Source organism: Hypanus sabinus, chromosome 20, assembly GCF_030144855.1.
Source record: "Hypanus sabinus isolate sHypSab1 chromosome 20, sHypSab1.hap1, whole genome shotgun sequence".
Classification (NCBI taxonomy): domain Eukaryota; kingdom Metazoa; phylum Chordata; class Chondrichthyes; order Myliobatiformes; family Dasyatidae; genus Hypanus; species Hypanus sabinus.
The window spans coordinates 13,234,861-13,254,367 of record NC_082725.1 but is presented as its reverse complement, the minus strand read 5'-3'; the positions used below and the strand labels follow the sequence as shown (position 1 = coordinate 13,254,367).

Sequence of the window (19,507 nt, the reverse complement as noted above, 5' to 3'; positions counted from 1 at the left end):
GGGTAGAAATTACTGGGGGTGGGCGAAGGGAGAGAAAGGACTGTAAGTTCTTAATTCTGTTCTGAATGCGGCATCATTTTGAGCAGACACGGTAGGTAGGTCCACAACTAAGTGGGATGTTGCATTTTTTTCAAGGAAGTTTTGGGAACACCCTTCATTTCTTCTTTCCGCCTTGTGATCTGACATCACAATGGAGCTTGGAGTAGATTCCATACGAACTGGGGTGTCTGCTGTCAAGCATGTAAGTGTGGGAGCCCACAGTTTGAATATGGCAGAGTGAACTGAAGAGCCTCCAAGCTCCTTAGCATACCAGTTAGTGATGGTATTACAGATCGGGGCATTAATGTTCAATTCTGATGCCGCCTGTAAGGATTTTGTATGGTCCCTCCCCATGAATGCATGGGTTTCCTCTGGGAGCTTCAGTTTCCTCCAGCACTCCAAAAACGAGCCGGATAGTAGGTCAGTTGGTCATTGTGAATTTCCTGTGATTAGGCGAGGGTTACAGGGCAGTATGGCTCATTAGGCTGGAAGGGCCTGTTCTGTGCTGTATCTTAAAATAAATGTTAAAAGGCTCCAACAGTATGGTGCTGCATCAGGTAATCAGTAAATCTGTTGTTTAGCCTTCTGAAAGGAAGTTTCACTACCTCATGCTTGAAGCCTATCTGCTTTCTAGAGTGGGTGTGGTACAGCATAGAAACAGCCTCTTTGATGCACTATTTCCATGCTGCCTGTTGTGCACACTAAAACTAATTCTATTTACCTGTGTCAGATCCTGGCTTTTGCAACTTAGCAATTCCAAAACTAGTCTAGATTATCCTTAAATATTGGGTCAGTATCTTCCTCAATCACCACCTTTGTGGGGAACAAAATCCCATTCTGAACCACCGACTATTAGCATTAAACCTATGCCCACTTGTCTTTGACACACCCTCCTGGGGAGACAGACTGCTTTTCTCGAGGGACTTCCTATTCTCTTACCCTGGTTTGTTAGATGCCCAATTAATTTAATTTCCCTTTAGAACCTGAAAAGAGATTTCTGATCTGCCTTGCAGTTTAGAGCTGTGTTGACATTGACAAATTGCATTAATTGCTGCAATAAAGGAGTGTTCGTGATTGTTTTACACAGCTAAGCCACATTTCTATGTTTCACGTTTGAAATCGAATCCATGGTTTCTAGATTCCAAAGTTCAGAGTAAATTTATTATCAAAATACACATATATCATCATATACAACCCTGTGATTTACTTTCTTATGGGCATACTCAATAAATCCATAGAATAATAATCGCATCAGAATCAGTTAAAGACTGCACCAACTTGGGTGTTCAACAATGTGCAAAAGGCAGCAAACTGTGCAAATACAAAAAGAAAGAAGTAACAATAATAAATAAATAAATAAATAAATAAACAATAAATATGGAGAACACGAAATGAAGAGTCCTTGAAAGTGAGTCCATGGGTTGTGGGAACATTTCAATGATGGGGCAAATGAAGTTATCCCTTTTGGTTCAAGAGCCTGTTGGTTGAGGAGTAATAATTGTTCAAGAACCTCATGGTCTGGGGCTTGAGGCTCCAGCGTCAGCTTCCTTGTGGCCCCAGTCAGAAGAAGAGAGGATGTCCTGGGTGGTAGGGGTCCCCGATGATGGATGTTTCTTTCCTCCGACAACGTTTCATGTAGATGTGCTCAAAGCTGGGGAAGGCTTTACACGTGATGGACTGGGCCGTATCCGCTACTTTTTGTGGAATTTTCTGTTCATGGGCATTGGAGTTTCCATACCAGGCTCTGATGCAGCCAGTCACATATCTAAAGAAGCTCATCAAAGTTTTAGATGTCATGTCAAATCTCCACAAACTCCTAAGGAAGTAGAGCTGCTGCCGTGCTTTCTTTGTAATTGCACTTGCGAGCTGGGCCGAGGACAGGTCCTCTGAAATAGTAACACCATGGAATTCAAAGTTGCTGAACCTCTCCACCTCTGATCCTCCAATGAGTGGAGGGTAAAACAGGCTCAGGCCTAAGTGCTGTTTTGCCCTTTTAACCATGTTCTGCTTCTGTTCTACTTGAGTATCTGGTGTGACATTGGGCAAGTTCACCTATTGAACTATCTGCTGCCATTGGATAGTCATGCTTCAACTGTCCACTGAAGCAGATTACTGCAACTGGTTTCACAAACCTTGAGGAGGAAGAAAGTGACCTAGGTTCCTAATTCTGCTTCCTCTCTGACTTAGGCCGCACTTGGAGTAATGTGAGCATTTTGGGACCTTTATGTTAGCAAGACATTGGACAGAATCTGGATGAATTTTATGAGAATGATCCCAGGAATGAAAGGGTTAACATATGAGGAGTTGACATATGGAGGTGGGGTGGGGGGAATCTCATTAAAACCTACTAAATATTGAAAAGCCTAGATGGGATGTGGAACCCCAGAATAGAAGAACATCCATTTAGAACAGAGATGAGGAAGAACTTATTTAGCCAGATGGTGGTGAATCTATGGAATTCATTGCCACAAATGGCAACGGAGGCCAAATCATTGGGTATATTTAAAGTGAAGGTCAATAGACACTTGATTAGTAAGAGTCAAAGGTTGCAGGGAGAATGAGGTTGAGAGGGAATGGTGGTGCAGACTCAATGGGCTCCTACATCTTATGGTGTTGGAATTAATGACGAGGAGGTGTACAGGATTATTTTCGACCAACTGGTTTCGTGGATTTTCTGCAACACACAACTTTGCACTCAACAGCAACAAGACCAAAGGGTTCATTATCGATTTCAGGAAAGGTAAATTGAGGGGACACATGCCAGTTCTCATCGAGGGATCAGAAGTGGATAAGGTGAGCAGTTTCATGTTCCTTGGTGTCAGCGTCTCTGAGGATGTATCCCAAGCCCAGAATACAAAGAAGGCACCACAGCAATGGTATTTTGTTATGAGTTTGAGGAGAACTGGTATATCACCAAAGACCCTCACAAATTTCTGCAGGTATACCTTGGTACATCTGTAGAAATTCTAACTGGTTGTATCACCATTTGGTATAAAGGAGCCACTGCACAGGATCAGAAAAGGCTGCAGAAAATTGTAAACTCAGCCAGTTCCATCATAGGCACTGACCTCCCTAACATCCAGGAGACCTTCAAAAAGTGATGACTCCAAAAGGCGACATCCATCCCCACGACCCCCAGACATGCTCTCTTTTCATTATAACCGTCAAGGAGGAGGCACAGGAGCCTGAAGGCGCACACTCAACGTTTCAGGAACAGCTTCTACCCCTCTGCCATCAGATTTCTGAATGGACAATGAACCCATGGATGCTAACTCATTATTTTTCCTCTCTTTTTGCAGTATGTAATTTATTATAGGTTATAGTTTTTATTACTATGTATTGCCATGTACTGTTGTTGTAAAGCAACAAATTTCACGACATATGCCAGTGATAATAAACCCGATTCTGATTCTAAGGTGGAGCGGAAGTTGAGAAGCTGCTCCTCAAGATTTCAGTCTTGTTGCTCTTATAAATGAAGGTCACAGATGAGCATTTTTGTCCCTATCTAACTGGTGAGAAGCTTGATTCCAAGTCATTCAATTAAGCTGATTAAGTCATATTAAAACTTAAATTAAGACTTGCAGTAATCCTCAGACTCTGAACAAATGTAATTTCCCTACAAAGTTAGAAATCTTTTCCCAGCTTTAGGTTGGTATCTTTTATCTTTAGTCACTTCAAAGTCACAGGGTTATTTGTGACCTTCAAGATGATACAGCCTGGTACAATTTTTTTTGTATTTCCATTTACCGTAATCCCATAGTTGAAATGTCATCTTCCTTTCAGCACTCAGTGTAGTTTTATAGGAAAAAAGTTAATCATTAAATCCATGAAAGATCAAAATTATCAGTAATATTTGCCAAGATTAAAACTAATTTGGGACTTATTTGTGTGTATAACAAGTCATTATAGGTTCGGGTATATTGGTCATAGGCACAAAATACTGTAGTAAAACTCTGATTATGTGGGGTATTAACAGGCATAACATTGTGGCTCAGAAGATTTGCCTGGTCACACCAAAGGCTCAGGTGTGTGGGACGAACAGATACAAATCATGCTCTGTTCTTTGAAATCTCGAGAGGACAGTGAGTGATATTTTCTTTTCACCGTTTCTTCCTCCCAGTCATGCTTGGTCTCTATGTAACCACTTTTTTTTCTCTTCAGTCCCTCCATAAGACATGGGAGCAGAATTGGGCTATTCAGCCCATTGAGTCCACTTCATGATTCTATCACAGCTGATTAATTTCAACCCCATTCTCTGTCTTCTCTTTTAACCATTCATCCCCTTACTAATTGAGAACCTATCAACCTCTGCTTTAAACATACCCAGTGGCTTGGCCTCCACAGATTCATCACCCACTGGCTAAAGTACTTCCTCCTCATCTCTGTTCTGAAGGGACATGCTGAGGCTGTCTCAGACTCTTCCACTAATGGAAACGTCCTCTCTTGCATCCAACTTAGGCCTTTTGATATTTAATAGGTTTCAATGAGATCGCTCCCCTCATTCTTCTAAACTCTAGCGAGTATAGGCCCAGAGCCTTCAAACACTCCTCATACATTAACCCTTTCATCCCTGGGTAATTCTTATCAATTTCCTCTGGATCCTCTCCAATGCCAGCACATCTGTTCTGAGATAATTAGGCCCAAAGCTAGTCTTAAACACCAATTATCAATCTGCTAATAAACCCTACCCTTAGTTATTGCAGATTCAGATTTATTTATCACACATACATCAAAAGTACAGTGAAATGCTTTGTTTGCATTAACAACTGACACACCCAAGGATGTGCTGCGGGCAGCCTGCAGGTGTCACCACACGTTGTTGTGTGCCCACAAAGCCACACAACAGAAGCATCAACAACTACAACAGAACAAAGCAAACCCCTTTCCCGCTCCTCCCCCACCTTCTCTCTCTCTCTCTCTCTCTCTCTCCCCCTCCCCCCCCTCTCTCCCTCTCCCCCCCTCTCTCTCTTTTGCGCTCTCTCCCTTTCCCTCTTGCGTGCTCCCTCACTCTCACACATATACATGCTCCAACCCCAGTCACCTCTAGGCCAGTCCTTGGCCCAGAACCCTTGGGCATTAGGCCTCCAACCTCCCTGCAGATTCAGCGGGCCTCTACCTCCGGATTCACCAACTTCAGTCTTTGCTCTTTGGGCTACCTCCAGAATCACCAACTTCAGTCGCTTTTCAGGCCTCTACCTCTGGAATCACCAACTAAAGTCTTTGCCCTTTGGGCTTTCTACTTCTGGATTCACCAAGCACTAGACTGTGCTGTAGGTTAAGGATTAGTTTTATTTGTCACATGTACATTGAAACATATAGTGAAATGCAGCGTTTGTGTCAAAAACCAACACGGAGAGTGCTGGGGCAGTCCACAAGTGGCGCCTTGCATCTGGCACCAACATAGCATGCCCACAGCTTACTAACCTGTATGACTTTTCAGTAATGGAGAGAATGTACAAACTCCTTACTGAGGGCGTCAGGAATCGAAGTGGTGTTCACTGGCGCTGTAATGCATCACACTGACCACTATGCACCCGAGCCACATCTTGTTTTATTCTGTTTACTCACATATGGAAAAGGAAAACATTGCTGGTGGAGCCGCCAAGTTATCGGGTAATGGAACTTGGAAATGCTATTTTCAAATTCTGCCCAAACCGACTCTTAGAACAAAATATGGACGCAGGTCCCTTTGTTCTGTGTCTCTCAATCCATTGTTAGGAAACCATTGACTACAGCTGTCGTCATATTGCACCCAATTAGCTTTGTCTGACTAATGAGTTTCCTTTGGCACTGACTTGTAGATCTGCACTATTGCTTCCTTGGCTCTTCTTATCTCCAATAATACCTACTGTGTGATATTTCTCTTCTGTGCATCAAGGGTTTCCCTTCAGGCACCAACTTGTTCGGGCTTGTCCCTGAAGCTTCATGTCTCTCCACAACAATAGACTGTCACCAACATCATTTGCATTTCTTTAATTATCATAGTTACTGAAGTTTTATTCTGTGTTTCTCTCCCATCTCGCTCCCACTCGCCAACACCACCACTAGATGTCAACCATTTGAACGGGGTCTATAATTACCCCTTTATTTCTCTGTCACGGTAACAACAAACTCAGCAGCCACTTTATTAGATAACCTTCCTGTTCATCTGCTTGTAAATGCAAATATCTAATCAGCCCATCATGTGGCAGCAGTTCATTGCAGTAAAGCATGCAGACATGGTGGAGAAGTTCAGTTGTTCAGACCAAACATCAGAATGGGGAAGAAATGTGATGCAAGTGATTTTATACTGTGGACTTATTGGTGACAAACTACTGGTCTTCTGGGACTTCCATGCTCAACAGTCTAGAATTTGTAGACAATGGTGCGGGAGGTGGGGAGGGGGGAAACGTGTTACAACAGCGGTGTGCAGAAGAGCTTCTTTGAACGTACAACATGTCGAAGCTTGAAGTGGTTGGGCTACAGCAGCAGAAGATCACAAATGTACACTCAGTGGCCACTTTATTAGATACAAGAAGTATTTATCAATTACTTTATTTCTCTGTCACAGTAACTATATTTATTATAAAGTTTTAAGTACTGTCCCCTTTCCCCTTGATGATGAAGGGAATGTGTCTTAAACCTAATTGACTGTTGAAGCTAATTGATTTCCCACTGGAGTAGACCATATGTCCCTTCAAACCCTCTGTTCCATTCATTAATATTTTAACTGAATTACATTAATTTTGTTCATTGCAATCTTTTATGCTTCATAATCTAGCAGTGTTGGCGTTGGATCAAATTTCTCTTAAACTTACCAGTATGTCTATTAGATTCATCCTGTCTGGTTTGGATATGATATCACTTGTATATTCCCTGTATTAGATGCTGCCTGTTTGGTTTGCTTTCCCGAAGGGAATAGAACCTTTTTGTTCAGGTGAAAAGAGTTTAAAGCCAAACCAGATCTTTTGTAATCTCAGAGCAGAATTTTGGACTTGCATAGTTGCAGTGTTAGTTTTACATGGGTTTAATCCTGGATTTTTTTTTAACATTTGTTCTTCAGATCTTCACCATGGGTCTTTTCCGTACAATTGCTCTGTTTTATTTGGGAAGCTTCGACAGCATAGTACGCCGCTGTATGATGCAGCAAGGAAAGTGTGAAGCTCTGGAAAAGAAGGATGATTGACCTCCATTTGACATGGTGCCCAGTGATCAGACTTTTAAAAGTTGAACGATCGAAGGAGATGTTCCGGTGAAAAATAATTTTATTCCTCGTCTCAGTGGCATCAGGCATTGGTTGTGGATTGTGGCAGAAAATCCCATAAAATGGAAGCTAATGTAATAGTTATGTGGGTCTGATGCTTAAAATGGGGATTTCCATATAATTTATAACTCCGGTATGGACTGGCAGGAGTGCATGTGAAAGATTTACAAATCATCAAGTGTCTATTTTTTAATGTATTGTCTGATGCACACTACTTTTGTAAGTAATCAACTTCCCTTGATTGGAGTAAGTTAACATCTTTTTAAAATTCATTTCTACACTGTTTGCATTCAGTGTTTCACTGGAATCTGCAAAAATATATTTTTTCTGGTCTCACAACCTGTTCATCTGGCTTTAAACATCTGTGTCACACATTAAAAATGAATCCCTTCTTTGTTTATAAATGCCTCAGTATGTAGTTTTGGAAATCGCATTTCTTCAGGTGTCCAGACTGAGGCATTCATCTAACGTCCCCTATTTGTATTTGGTCAAAAGCCTAATGCGGAAAAATCAATGCAAGTCTTAACCTCGTGATTTAAATACTAAGATTCACTAAGCACTACTTTGTTATGTTAAAAAATTGAATAAAATACTTTCTATAGGAGCTTTGCTATCCTGTCAGGTAATGACATGTGATGCATCACACTAATTTGCGGAATAATTTATTTAGTTTTTAATATTGTTTACAGTCTTAAGTTCTCTAGTCACTTTGGGGAAAAAAAATTAGAGATGAGATTTTTCCTCCCTGATCTAAATAATGCAATAGAATCTTCTGGAATACTATAGTGATACCTCTGGACTGGTATTTGAACCCATAACCGACTGGGGTGTGAAAGCTGCAGCTGACTAGAGGATGATACAAGAGTGATCACCTTTTAAAGCATCCTATAGCAAATTCTGTATCACCAAACTAGTTTTATTTAAAATTTATTCAGTTCTAATAGATCAACTATCTAATCAGTAGTGTATTTTAATTGGAATTTTTTGTAACTTGACCAGCATAGCTATGGGATATTTATTGTATTAAGCCCATAAGATATAAGACCAGAATTAGGCTGTTCAGCCCATCGAGTCTGCTCCACCATTCCATCATGGCTGATTTATTGTCCCTCTTAACCCCAATCTCCCCACAACCTTTGATGCCCTTCCTAATCAAGAACGTATCAACCTCCATTTGAAATACAGTGGATTTTGGTTAATTGGGACACATCGGGGCCAGTACATTCTGGCCCAATTAAGTGGCTGCCCCAGTTAGTCGAAGCTTCATGAAAGTAGTTTTAAGAGGTATCAAAAAGGCAAACTGCCATTTAACTGAGTAACAAATTATGTATTTAAATGATAAACAGAACAAATTAGAACATTACCAATACTACTACAGTGCTATAAAACTTATATTAGTTCCTAGTAGTTATTGGCGGAAGCATTAAACTAGTATACGCTGCTGAGTTCTTTTGATTGACTGTAAGTGAGTAAAATCAGTGTAGACGCCTAGTATAGATAATGGATTGCCTCACTATCATTTCGATGACTGCATCCTCTAAATCATTATTTACATTGAAGATAATTGTGGATAACTTTAAATTCTTCATAGTTCCTAACTTGTTGAGGTAGTATAATCATTTCATTTTCACTCCCGGCTGTTTCTGGCATTTCCAAGCCTAATTGATTGAAACCACAATGAGCAAAACACTTCTCAATTGTCTTGCTTCTTATCACCAACCATCAGTGTCAAAATTCACTGCTTTTTAAATACACAGACAAGTAACGCTATTTAAAAACCTTTCACTCAAGGCACTGTGTAGTGTCTAAGGCCGCACAAAGGCACGCAGCAGATGCTAGTTAGAAACTGTTCAGCAACAGTTTCTTGCCCCAATTAAGTGGCATAGTGTCCCAAATAAACAAAGGAAATCCCAGCTATTTTCTCAATTAATTTTCATTCTTTAAGAATTGGTCCAAGTAAGTGGTTGCCCCAATTTACCAATGATACATTCTGGATTAGGAAGGGCATCAAAGGTTATGGGGAGAAGGGAGGAGAATGAGGTTGAGAGGGATAATAAGTAGGCCATGATGGAATGGTGGAGCAGATGCAATGGGCTGAATGGCCTAATTCTGCTCCTGTGCCCACTGTACACCCAATGTCTTGGCCTGCACAGCCATCTGTGGCCATGATAGCCACAGATACACCACCCTCTGGCTAAGGAAATCATTGGTGAAGATCTAAATTTTTCAAAACCCTTATTAAATATAAAATGAAGCATTTCAGTTTTATATAGTTTTGAAAAAATGAGAACTCTTAAGTTATCAAAATTAGAAAGCCTGCATTGGTTCACAGACATTACTTTGTTTTAGAATTTTAAAGAATTCTGCAGTATTTTACTTCTAATACAGACGTCTCTCTGGGGCATCTGTCACAGGCACAAGTTTCAAGACTAATGCTTCAAAGGTTGTAACACTAACAGAACCCTGTTAGTTTTGTTTTAACTCATTGGTTGGGAGTGTATGTTCTGTTGTACTGTTATCAGGAATGGGTTGGGGCTTCTTCAGCCTCATTTACAGTACCAGGAGTAAATCTTTACATGATGTTTCTTCAGTGCTAGGTTATATTCAGCTGTTGGAGCACTTGCTTAATTTTAGCAACATTTGAATTGTTTTAGTGACATTTACAGGAAGTTGTTTCCTGCTTGGCAGAGCTTGCAGCCACACCTCCAACAGTGCAGCATCATCAACCACGGGTTACCATCTCTCTCCCTTGGCCCTGCATATCTCCTGGTGGCAGAACAGTGGTAGGGATGTCTCCCTGCCACCCCCTGCAGATTCCATTGGGGTTAGTCCCCAAATGTCTGCCCTTCCTCTTCAGCCACAGCCGAAAGCTCCCTTCTTCTGCCTCTCCAGCCAACTCTCTGGCGGCCCTCCTGAGCTTCAGTTAAGTCACTGCCGTATCACCGAGTAGCCTTGTCAGCCATGCGCCGATGAAGCCCCAGAAACCTACCTCCACGGGGCAGATGATGGTCCTCCAGCCAGCTTCCTTACACTCAGCTGCCAGGTCTGAGTACTTCAGTTCTTCTGCTCGTGGGCAGCCTCCACTCCTTCCTCCCACGGGATGGTTAAACTCAATCATGAGGACTGTCTTGGTTGCCGTGGACCACAGTACTATGGGTGGAGAGATTTCCCTGGGGAACTGTAGCTATCTGCAGAGATCTGCCCTCATGTTCCTCTCCTTGCCTGTGGAGAGGAGTCCTGAGGGAGATCTTGGGCAGGTGCATTCAGCACTCTTACCAGCCTAAACAAATGGGATGAGTTGTTGTGGAAAGGCTGCTCCTCGCATCTTGCCTGCAGGTCTCTAGGATCTCCTCCAGCTTCTTTAGGACCTGGTTGAGCTGCCTTCTGTCGTGTCCTTGGGACAGCACAGTCTTGCATTTTGCCAGGGTGTGTTGGAGGTTGGTATTGGTGGTATCACACAAGGGGCAGTTATCCTCACTGCTGAACCACTGGTGGAGGGTTCGGGGGCAGGGCAAGGTGTCATGGGTTGATGAGGAGGCTGAGTCTGGTTTGTGGGATCTTCCACAGGTGAGAGCAGCTGTTAATGGTGCCCGCCCATGTTGTCCATGGAGGCCCTGTGCTCCTGCTCTGTCCTTGTCACCTCCTCTATTTCTATGAGGCCTTGGACCAGAAACGTGCCATCTTCCCTCAGCCAACTCTTGCTTGTCCAGCCTGCTGATGGCCTGGTCGACTACAGTCTGAGCTTTCCAGTTATGTCCTGTGCGGATTGTGGCTTTGTCACTCCTCCCCAGCGGGTCGATGGACTCTCTCAGCTGAACGACCAGTGGGGATTCCTCCCCCTTGCACCCAGACTGATGGATCTCTGTGGCAGCTGCAGCATAAGACCATAAGAATCAGGAGCAGAAGTATGCCATTCAGCCCATCGAGTCTGCTCCGCCATTCATTCAGAGGTTGATCCAATTCTTCCAGTCATTCCCACTCCCCCGCCTTCACCCCATACTCTTTGATGCCCTGGCTAATCAAGAACCTCTCTATCTCTGCCTTAAATGCACCTAATGACTTCGCCTCCACAGCCGCTCGAGGCAACAAATTCCACAGATTTACCACCCTCTGACTAATTTCTCTGCAAATCTGTTCTAAATGGATGTCCTTCAATCCTGAAGTTGTGCCCGCTTGTCCTGGTCTCCCCTACCATGGGAAATAACTTTGCCATATCTAATCTGTTCAGGCCTTTTAACATTCGGAATATTTCTATGAGATTCCCCTTCAATCTCCTGAACTCCAGGGAATACAACCCAAGAACTACCAGACATTCCTCATACAGTAACCCTTTCATTCCTGGAGTCATTCTCATGAATCTTCTCTGAACCTTCTCCAATGTCAGTGTATCCTTTCTAAAATAAGGAGCCCAAACTGCACACAATACTCCCAAGTGCGGTCTCACAAGTGCCTTATAGAGCCTCAATATCTCATCCCTGCTGTTATATTCTTAACCTCTAAAATGAATGCCAACATTGCATTTGCCTTCTTCACCACTGACAGCCTGGAGGTTAACCTTTAGAGTGCCCTGCATAAGGACTCCCAAGTCTCTTTGCATCTCTGTATTTTGAATTCTCTCCCCATCTTAATAATATTCTACCTGTTTATTTCTCCCACCAAAGTGCATGACCATACACTTTCCAACAATGTATTTCATTTGCCAGTTCTTTGCCCGTTCCCCTAAACTATCAAAGTCTCTCTGCAGTCTCTCTGTTTCCTCAACACTCCCCGTTCCTCTACCTATCTTTGTATCATCAGCAAACTTAGCCACAAATCCATTAATACTGTAGTCTAAATCATTGACATACAGTGTAAAAAGCAGTGGTCCCAACACTGATCCCTGTGGAACTCCACTGGTAACTAGCAGCCAGCCAGAATAAGATCCCTTTATTCCCACTCTGTTTTATGCCGATCAGCCAATGGTCCACCCATGCTATTAACTCCCCTGTAATTCCACGGGCTCTTACCTTACTAAGCAGCCTCGTGTGTGGCACCTTGTCAAAGGCCTTCTGAAATTCCAAGTACACCATATCTACTACATCTCCTTTGTCTACCCTGCTTGTAATTTCCTCAAAAAAATTGCAGTAGATTAGTCAGGCAGGATTTTCCTTTCAGGAAACCATGCTGGCTTTGGCCTAACTTGTCATGTGCCTCCAGATACTCCGTAATCTCAGCCCTAACAGTCCATTCCAACAATTTCCCAACCACTGATGTCAGGATAACAGGTCTATAGTTTACTTTCTACTGCCTCCCACTCTTCTTAAATAGCGGAGTAACATCTGCAATTTTCTAATCATCCAGTTCAATGCCAGAATCTATTGATTCTTGAAGGATCATCGTTAATGCCTCCACAATCTTTCCAGCTACTTCCTTCAGAACCCGAGGATGCATTCCATCAGGTCCAGGAGATTTATCCACCCTCAGACCATTAAGCTTCATGAGCACCTTCTCAGTCCTTTTTTTTCTGCACATACTTCACTTTCCTGACACTCTTGAATGTCCGGTAGACTGCAGATGTCTTCCATTGTGAAGACTGATGCAAAATATACATTCAGTATTTTGTTATTTTGTTCTTCTGTCTCTGTCTCGGATTCCGTCTGTCTCCTTCGCTTACAAATGCATTCTGCCCTTTTGCAGCCTGGCCACTTCGTTTCAAACAGCTTCAAGCACACCTTCTCCTCCTGTGTTGCTTTCTTCCAGTTCTTCCGCAGCTGGAGTCACCTTCGTACGAGCTGCTTTATGTCTTTCTCCCTTCTTCCCTTTTCTCTTGGAGTAGCAACTCGCTTGACAGCAACTTCGCCAAATCTATCTCTACAGAGGAAGTCTCCAAGTGAGTTGATCTTGTCTTCCTCTTGGCTGTTTAAAGTGTGCTCTTGGATCGCACTGAGGTCAACGTCCAGCCTCTGCCACTCGGCCACTTTATCTCGTGCCTCCTTCCTGGTTTCTTCCTCTTGGCTTTGCGGTGTGGCTCCACAGCTTGTGGGGGGGGGGGGGGAGATGTCAGGTGTGTTTGTGTGCTCACATCTTAGGTGGGTGGGGGGGGTTATGCTCCATTGATGGGCCTTCCTCCCCTACCAGTAAATCACCTCCAGAAATGTTGGTCCTTCAGCTCTGTGGTTTTCTCTCTGGCTCTGGGTCCCTCTTGTCTGATGGACTGCAACAGTGTAAGGTTGCTGTTGGCCTTTCTCACTGCATTTCATTCTCCCCTGATGGATTCATAGCCCCCCGTGTGTCATCACATTCTCCCATCCACACCTGCACTTTTGAAGGGTCTAAATTTGTTGCGATCATTGTCATGTTAAGCCATCCTTTTGGGCTCATCTTTCATCCCACCTCTCGGAGGGCATCAAGCTGTCTTCACTTATACCTCTTCATAGTCATTGATAGGTTTCTCTGCTACAAGAGACTATTGGGTTGGGTGTCTAACTCCTAATGAAGACTTTCCTTCACTCATCCAGTCTTTCCTGGACTCCAACTGCCCTTTCACATTAGTCATTGGATACCTGAAGTTTCAATAAGATGTACAGGAAGATGTTTCCTGCTTGGCATTGCTGCCTGCCACACTTCCAACAATGCCCTCAGGTCATCAGCCACAGATTACCGTTCGTTGATGTTTCATTCCCTTAGCCCTGGCACATCTGCTGGTGGCAGAGCAGGGGAAAGGGTGCCTCCCATCACCCCCTCCAGCTTTTTGATAGTCAAAGGGCAATTATAGTTTTTAATCTTCTGATTTCCCCTCTTTTTCACTACTATAAAACTGTAAGGTTGAGGGGTAAGAGATTTAAAAACTAAATTCTTTGCCTTCCTAAATGGCAAGATTATCAGTTATTGCCCATTGATAATTAATCATGAGAATACGATGGTCACTCGCAACTTCAAATAATTGGAAGATCCTGTGGTGCTTCCTAGTTGTAGGTTCCAGGGATCTGTCCCAGTGAGCTATAGAATGTAACCACTGAATGCTGAACTTTCCAAGGAGCTCCAGATCAAACCGAGCATGCAATCTTATTACCTTGTAATCTGAAGGAAGGTCACTGAGGCAGCCGGAGATGGTGGGTTCTAGGACATTGCAAAGCAAGCCAGGCATTTGCGTTCTATCTAGAAGATACTTGGCCTCTAACGATGATAGCCCCCTTCCATTGTGTAAATATAATTCCATCCAGTGGAATTTACCCCAAATTCATTAACTGCAGCTTTCTGAGGCCTCTGTGATGCCACATTTGGTCACATCTGGAATTTGCCTCTTTGGTTTGCTTATGGAATAGAGTTGAGGGTTGCCAAACTTTCAGGTGACTTGCTTACAGTTAAGGTGGTGCAACATTGTGCTTTGCCATACGACGCAAAGGAATCATTTTTTTCTGACAGTTTGATAATCCCGTAACCCACATTTTCAATTACTTCGAAAGTAAGGAGAGAAAACACTAGCTAGATTAATAATCATAAAATCCTTGCAGAATCACTGCTGCATTCTTGTCTCATCACAGCTTTTCACAACAACTAGACTTCTAACAAATCTGCCAAAAATTCTGTAGTTCATACAACAAGCAAATGTTTTACATTGACAGATAAATATGTTCATAAACTTGTTAGCTGTATTTTGATCATCCTTGGTTTGGCCAACACTACTTGAACAATGTCCTTTTTACATGGGGAATGGCAGGACTGGAATTATTAGATGGTGTCCTTTTCCACCTTGGATCTTGAGCATTGTACATACCTTGCTGGAGGAACTGGGCAGGTCAAGCAGCATCTGTGGAGGCAAAGCAATAGATGACATTTTAGGTTGAAACGCTGCATCAGTCCTAAATGACAGCTATCCTTTTGCCTCCACTAATGCCATTTGACCTGTCTGACTTACTCAGGCAGCTTGTTTCATGTTCTGGTTTCCTGAATCTACAGTTCCTTGTGACCCCATGTAATCTTGGACCTTGCCAGTTAGTAGCACAATAGTAAATATTTCCTTCTCCTGGAAGACTTTCAGTTGTTCTTGCCCATTGATAGTGCTGCACAACTACTGATAATGTCTTAGAGAATGGTCTCCAGAGAAGACCAGAAGAGCATGAATCTATATGGCAAATCCATTGGAGATGAACCAGAACATATACATCTCTCTCCATACCTCTCGACCAGGTTCCCAACCATTTTTTATTCCATGGACCCCTACCATTAACCAAAGGGCCCATGTCCCCAGGTTGGAAACTGCAGCTCTAGATAATTATAGAGCAGCAATTTAAGTTATTGTTTCCATGATCTTTTTTTATGTCATAATCTTAAATTATCTTTTATTACAAAGTTATGGGTCTCTTTTAAGCAAATGGTACAATGTTATGTGCCATTGAGTCTTCTATTTGTGGCATTCCTTTTCCTGCCAATCTATCTTTAATCGAATTAACATTTCTATTTAAGGATTAAAATATGCTAAAGAAAAAAATTCCACACTTGGGTCTAGATCATCTTACGATGAGAAAGCTGTGGTGATGAATAAATAGAAAGAATTTTAATTAATAAGATTCTTAAAGTTAATCTTATAAATTGTCTTCAGTATCAGGGAACTAAGATTAGTGGCTGTTCTGTAGTCATGAAACACAGGCACTTCTACTCTTGTTTTCTTTACCTTTTTTTTTAAAGGGGAATAATTTTAAGGCTGTCCTAAGAACACCTCTCTAGGAAAAGCATTTAGATTGTCCTCTTAAAGCATTCAAACACGTTGACTTAATCCACGGTTCCACATGTATTAAGATACAGCAGTTGGAACCCACTGTGGTCTTCTGCTGCTGTGACCTATCCACTTCAACGTTTTATGTGCTGTATTATACACCTGCACACCTGCCCACTAAAGCAAATATCTGATCAGCCAATCAAATGTAAGCAACTCATAAAAGCATGTAGACATGGTCAAGAGATTCAGTTGTTGTTGAGACCAAGAATCAGAATGAGGAAGAAACATGATCTAAGTAACTTTGACTGTGAAATGTTCCAGATGCAATGGTTTGAGTATCTCAGACACTGCTGATCTCCTGGGATTTTCATGCACAACAATCTCTAGAGTTTATATAAAATGGTGCGAAAAGCAAAAAGCACCCAGTGAGTAGCAGTTCAGTGGGTGAAAACACATTATAATTGAGAGAGTTCAGAGGAGAATGGCCCAAGACTGGCTCAAGCTGATAGGGAGGCGACAATAGCTCAAATAACTACGCATTATAACAGTGGTGTGCAGAAGGGTATCTCTGGCCTTGAAGTGGATGGGCTACAGCAGCAGAAGACTACATCAACTTCCACGCCAGTGTCTAATGAAGTGGCCACTAAGTGTATCTTCAATTAGAAGATTATGGAAGTGGGCACTTCTACTTTGCATACACTTGATAATTCATTCTGGCAAGAATTTTAATGTGAACAGTATTCTTCTTCTGTTAAATCATTAAGATGTAAAACAAATGCGCCATCAGTCGTTTTTTCCATAGAATACTCATTTAAGAGCAGCTTCCCCTGAGGTTGCACAGCTTTGACTATTGAGAAATGCCACTCTGGATAAGATGCTAGATTGCTTTTTCTGTATGATGTGTCAAGTGTAAATGTAATGATGGCAAAGCAGCAACCTTTCCTCATACAGTAATTCTCAAATAACATTAGAAGTGTCTATATTTGCTGAACTATTCAATATTTAAAGTTAAGTTTCTTCCTTTCCCCATACTGTGAATTATTCAGCCTCTGAGAACAGGATCATCAATTTTTTCTGTTATAAATAATCCATAAATAGCATTTTATACTTGGTTATTTTCAAGATACAAACATTTTTTTGGGTAAGTCACGGATCTTGCTTATCATTGAGGCAGAAGTTATTACGTGTAGTTTTAGAAATATGCTCAATTATTCCCTGTTGGATATGTTATCGAGCAATACATTTTCTTCAGACACCTAGTGACTTCCAAATGTAGATTTTCTACTGATGCCACATTTGAGAGTACTATATAACTCTTTCCCTTTGATGCACTGAAGAGATTCTTCTGAGTCTTGGGGTTTTCAAAATAACTTGGCCAATCCATGGAGATGTATGTGGCAGACTTACTCATTTTCCCAGTGTGAAACAAAGGTGAATATATAAAATATATCTGTAGCAGAAATGACAATTTTTAAATTAAATCATACTGCTGCAAATGGAGTGTTTGTTTATTGTTATAGAAAAATATGTTGTGCCTGGTGACACAAACCCAATACTGCAGAATTCCCATTGATTTCACAATGATCTCAAACCTAGGGACCCTTTTTTTATTATTATTCTAGGCCTGTTATTTCCTCCTCGTTTCCTAGGTTACTGCCATGGCATGTGATTCGCTCCAAAGGCTCCCATGGTACACATTTACCAGCTCTGATAGTGCCCCACACTGAACTTTCCTTCCTCAGAGTCTCCGGCAGTGAACTTCCAAAGATGACCCGCCAGTGATTTGGGATATCACTAGAGGAAAAATGAAGAGGGAGGAATTGTACTTAAACCCCCTTTGCTCCATGATATTTGTGTACCAAAGTATAGTTTAAATCTATTTTGGCTCCCCATTTCCTTGTATATTTATAAAATATGTGTAGTGGTGTAAAATAGCAGTTCTGATGGTTAGTATTCCCAGAGAAAATCCGAGCAAAAAATCTTAGCTACTGTAGACCTCACTAGTAACTGACAGCTACCCTGAATATTTTTGTATTGTTATAAAAATAGATTTCATTTATGTTATTGCTGGTAACATTTTACTGCTAATGGTGTTCTTGCTGTTCAAATTAAAACTCTGGATGTTCACTATCTTGTGATAATTAAATTATTTAATCTTTGTCAATTTAGATTTTTAAGTCCTATTTTATTTTTACTATTCATGAATAAAGCTTGCTGTTTAGAAGCACAAGAAAGAGCCTTTAAGCCATACTCATAAAGGTATTTGTAGTTATTAAATTTTGATTCACCCATGACTGTTAGATTTTTAAAGTTTGTATTAAAGCATTACAATTGGAAGATTAATTGGTATCCTGTGTGTATTAGTTCTGTCTCTAAATCCTGCCTTCTAATTCTGTAATTGCTGTTTGTACTATGCACTGTTCTATAGTCTTTTAATGTTTTCACTTGTTCATGTTGAAACAGTCTAGCTTTGTCACTTAAAAGTCTTGAATTATGGTCCAATAAAATATTTATTCTTCCACTTAGCATTGGGGGCATGTCATTTCAGCTTTAGACTTGAATTTCATAAAGCAAGAAAATGAAGATAACTGGTTGCCAAGTGTTTAATGTTTACATCAGAACTACAGTACACATTTATGGTTTTCAGTGCTTTGATGTTTCAGTCATTTAACTGCTATTTGTCCTGGACATTGGTCAAATAATTTTAACTCAGAATGATTTTGAGGAGATGTTTAAATCTGTAAACCATTAAATGCATTTTACAATTGTTGACTACTTAACCCATCCATTCTTACAGCCATTTCATTGAAAGAGCTATCCAATCGGATAAATAGGTCAATCTACTTCTACCACCTTTGTCCATTACAAATTGGTTTAATTCAGTTCATATTAATCTCTGGTTCTAATTAATTACTATAAAGTCCACATGTTCCAGAAACAATTGTGCAAGTCCTTAAAGATTTGTGGAAAACTTGCTTCCACTCTGATTTTGTGGATTCAGACATGATGCAAATAGAGCTTTATTGTCGTCGCTCAAGACAAGATTGCAGTGCTACTCCAGTCCGTGCAAAACCGATATTTACAGTGCATTCATTAGTCCCCTTACAGCAGTTATCTTCAAAGTTCAAAGTAAATTTATTACCAAAATACACACATGTAACCATATACTAGCTTGAAATTCATTTTCTTCTGGGCATGCACAGTAAGTAGAAAGAAACACAACAGAATCAATGAAACACACGCAAGATGGAGAAATAAAGTGTGCAAAAAGCAAATGTGTAAATATTAAAGAGAAAAATAATGATCATAAATAAATAAGCAATAAATATTGCGACCAAGAGCTGCAGAGTCCTTGAATAGGTTGTCGAACCAGTTCAGTGTTGAGGTGAGTGCCAGTAATCCACACAGCTTCAGGAGGCTGATGGTTAAAGGTAATAACTGTTCTTGAACCTGATGGAGATGGACCTGAGGCTCCTGTTCATTGCACAATTTGGACATTCATTGTTTGTGTGTAGTTTTTTTTTATC

At 41.3% G+C, this 19,507-nt stretch overlaps 1 protein-coding gene across 1 annotated transcript in view; it reads left to right on the top strand.

Annotated features, from left to right (window-relative positions):
• Nucleotides 1-18,506, top strand: part of kdsr (3-ketodihydrosphingosine reductase) — a 50,780-nt gene extending 32,274 nt beyond the window's left edge. The window contains exon 10 of the mRNA XM_059945123.1: nt 7,082-18,506. Coding sequence (XP_059801106.1) covers nt 7,082-7,204 — 123 coding nt within the window. The 3' untranslated portion in view covers nt 7,205-18,506. The remainder of the gene's footprint in view (nt 1-7,081) is intronic.
• The last annotated feature ends 1,001 nt before the right edge of the window (nt 18,507-19,507 follow it).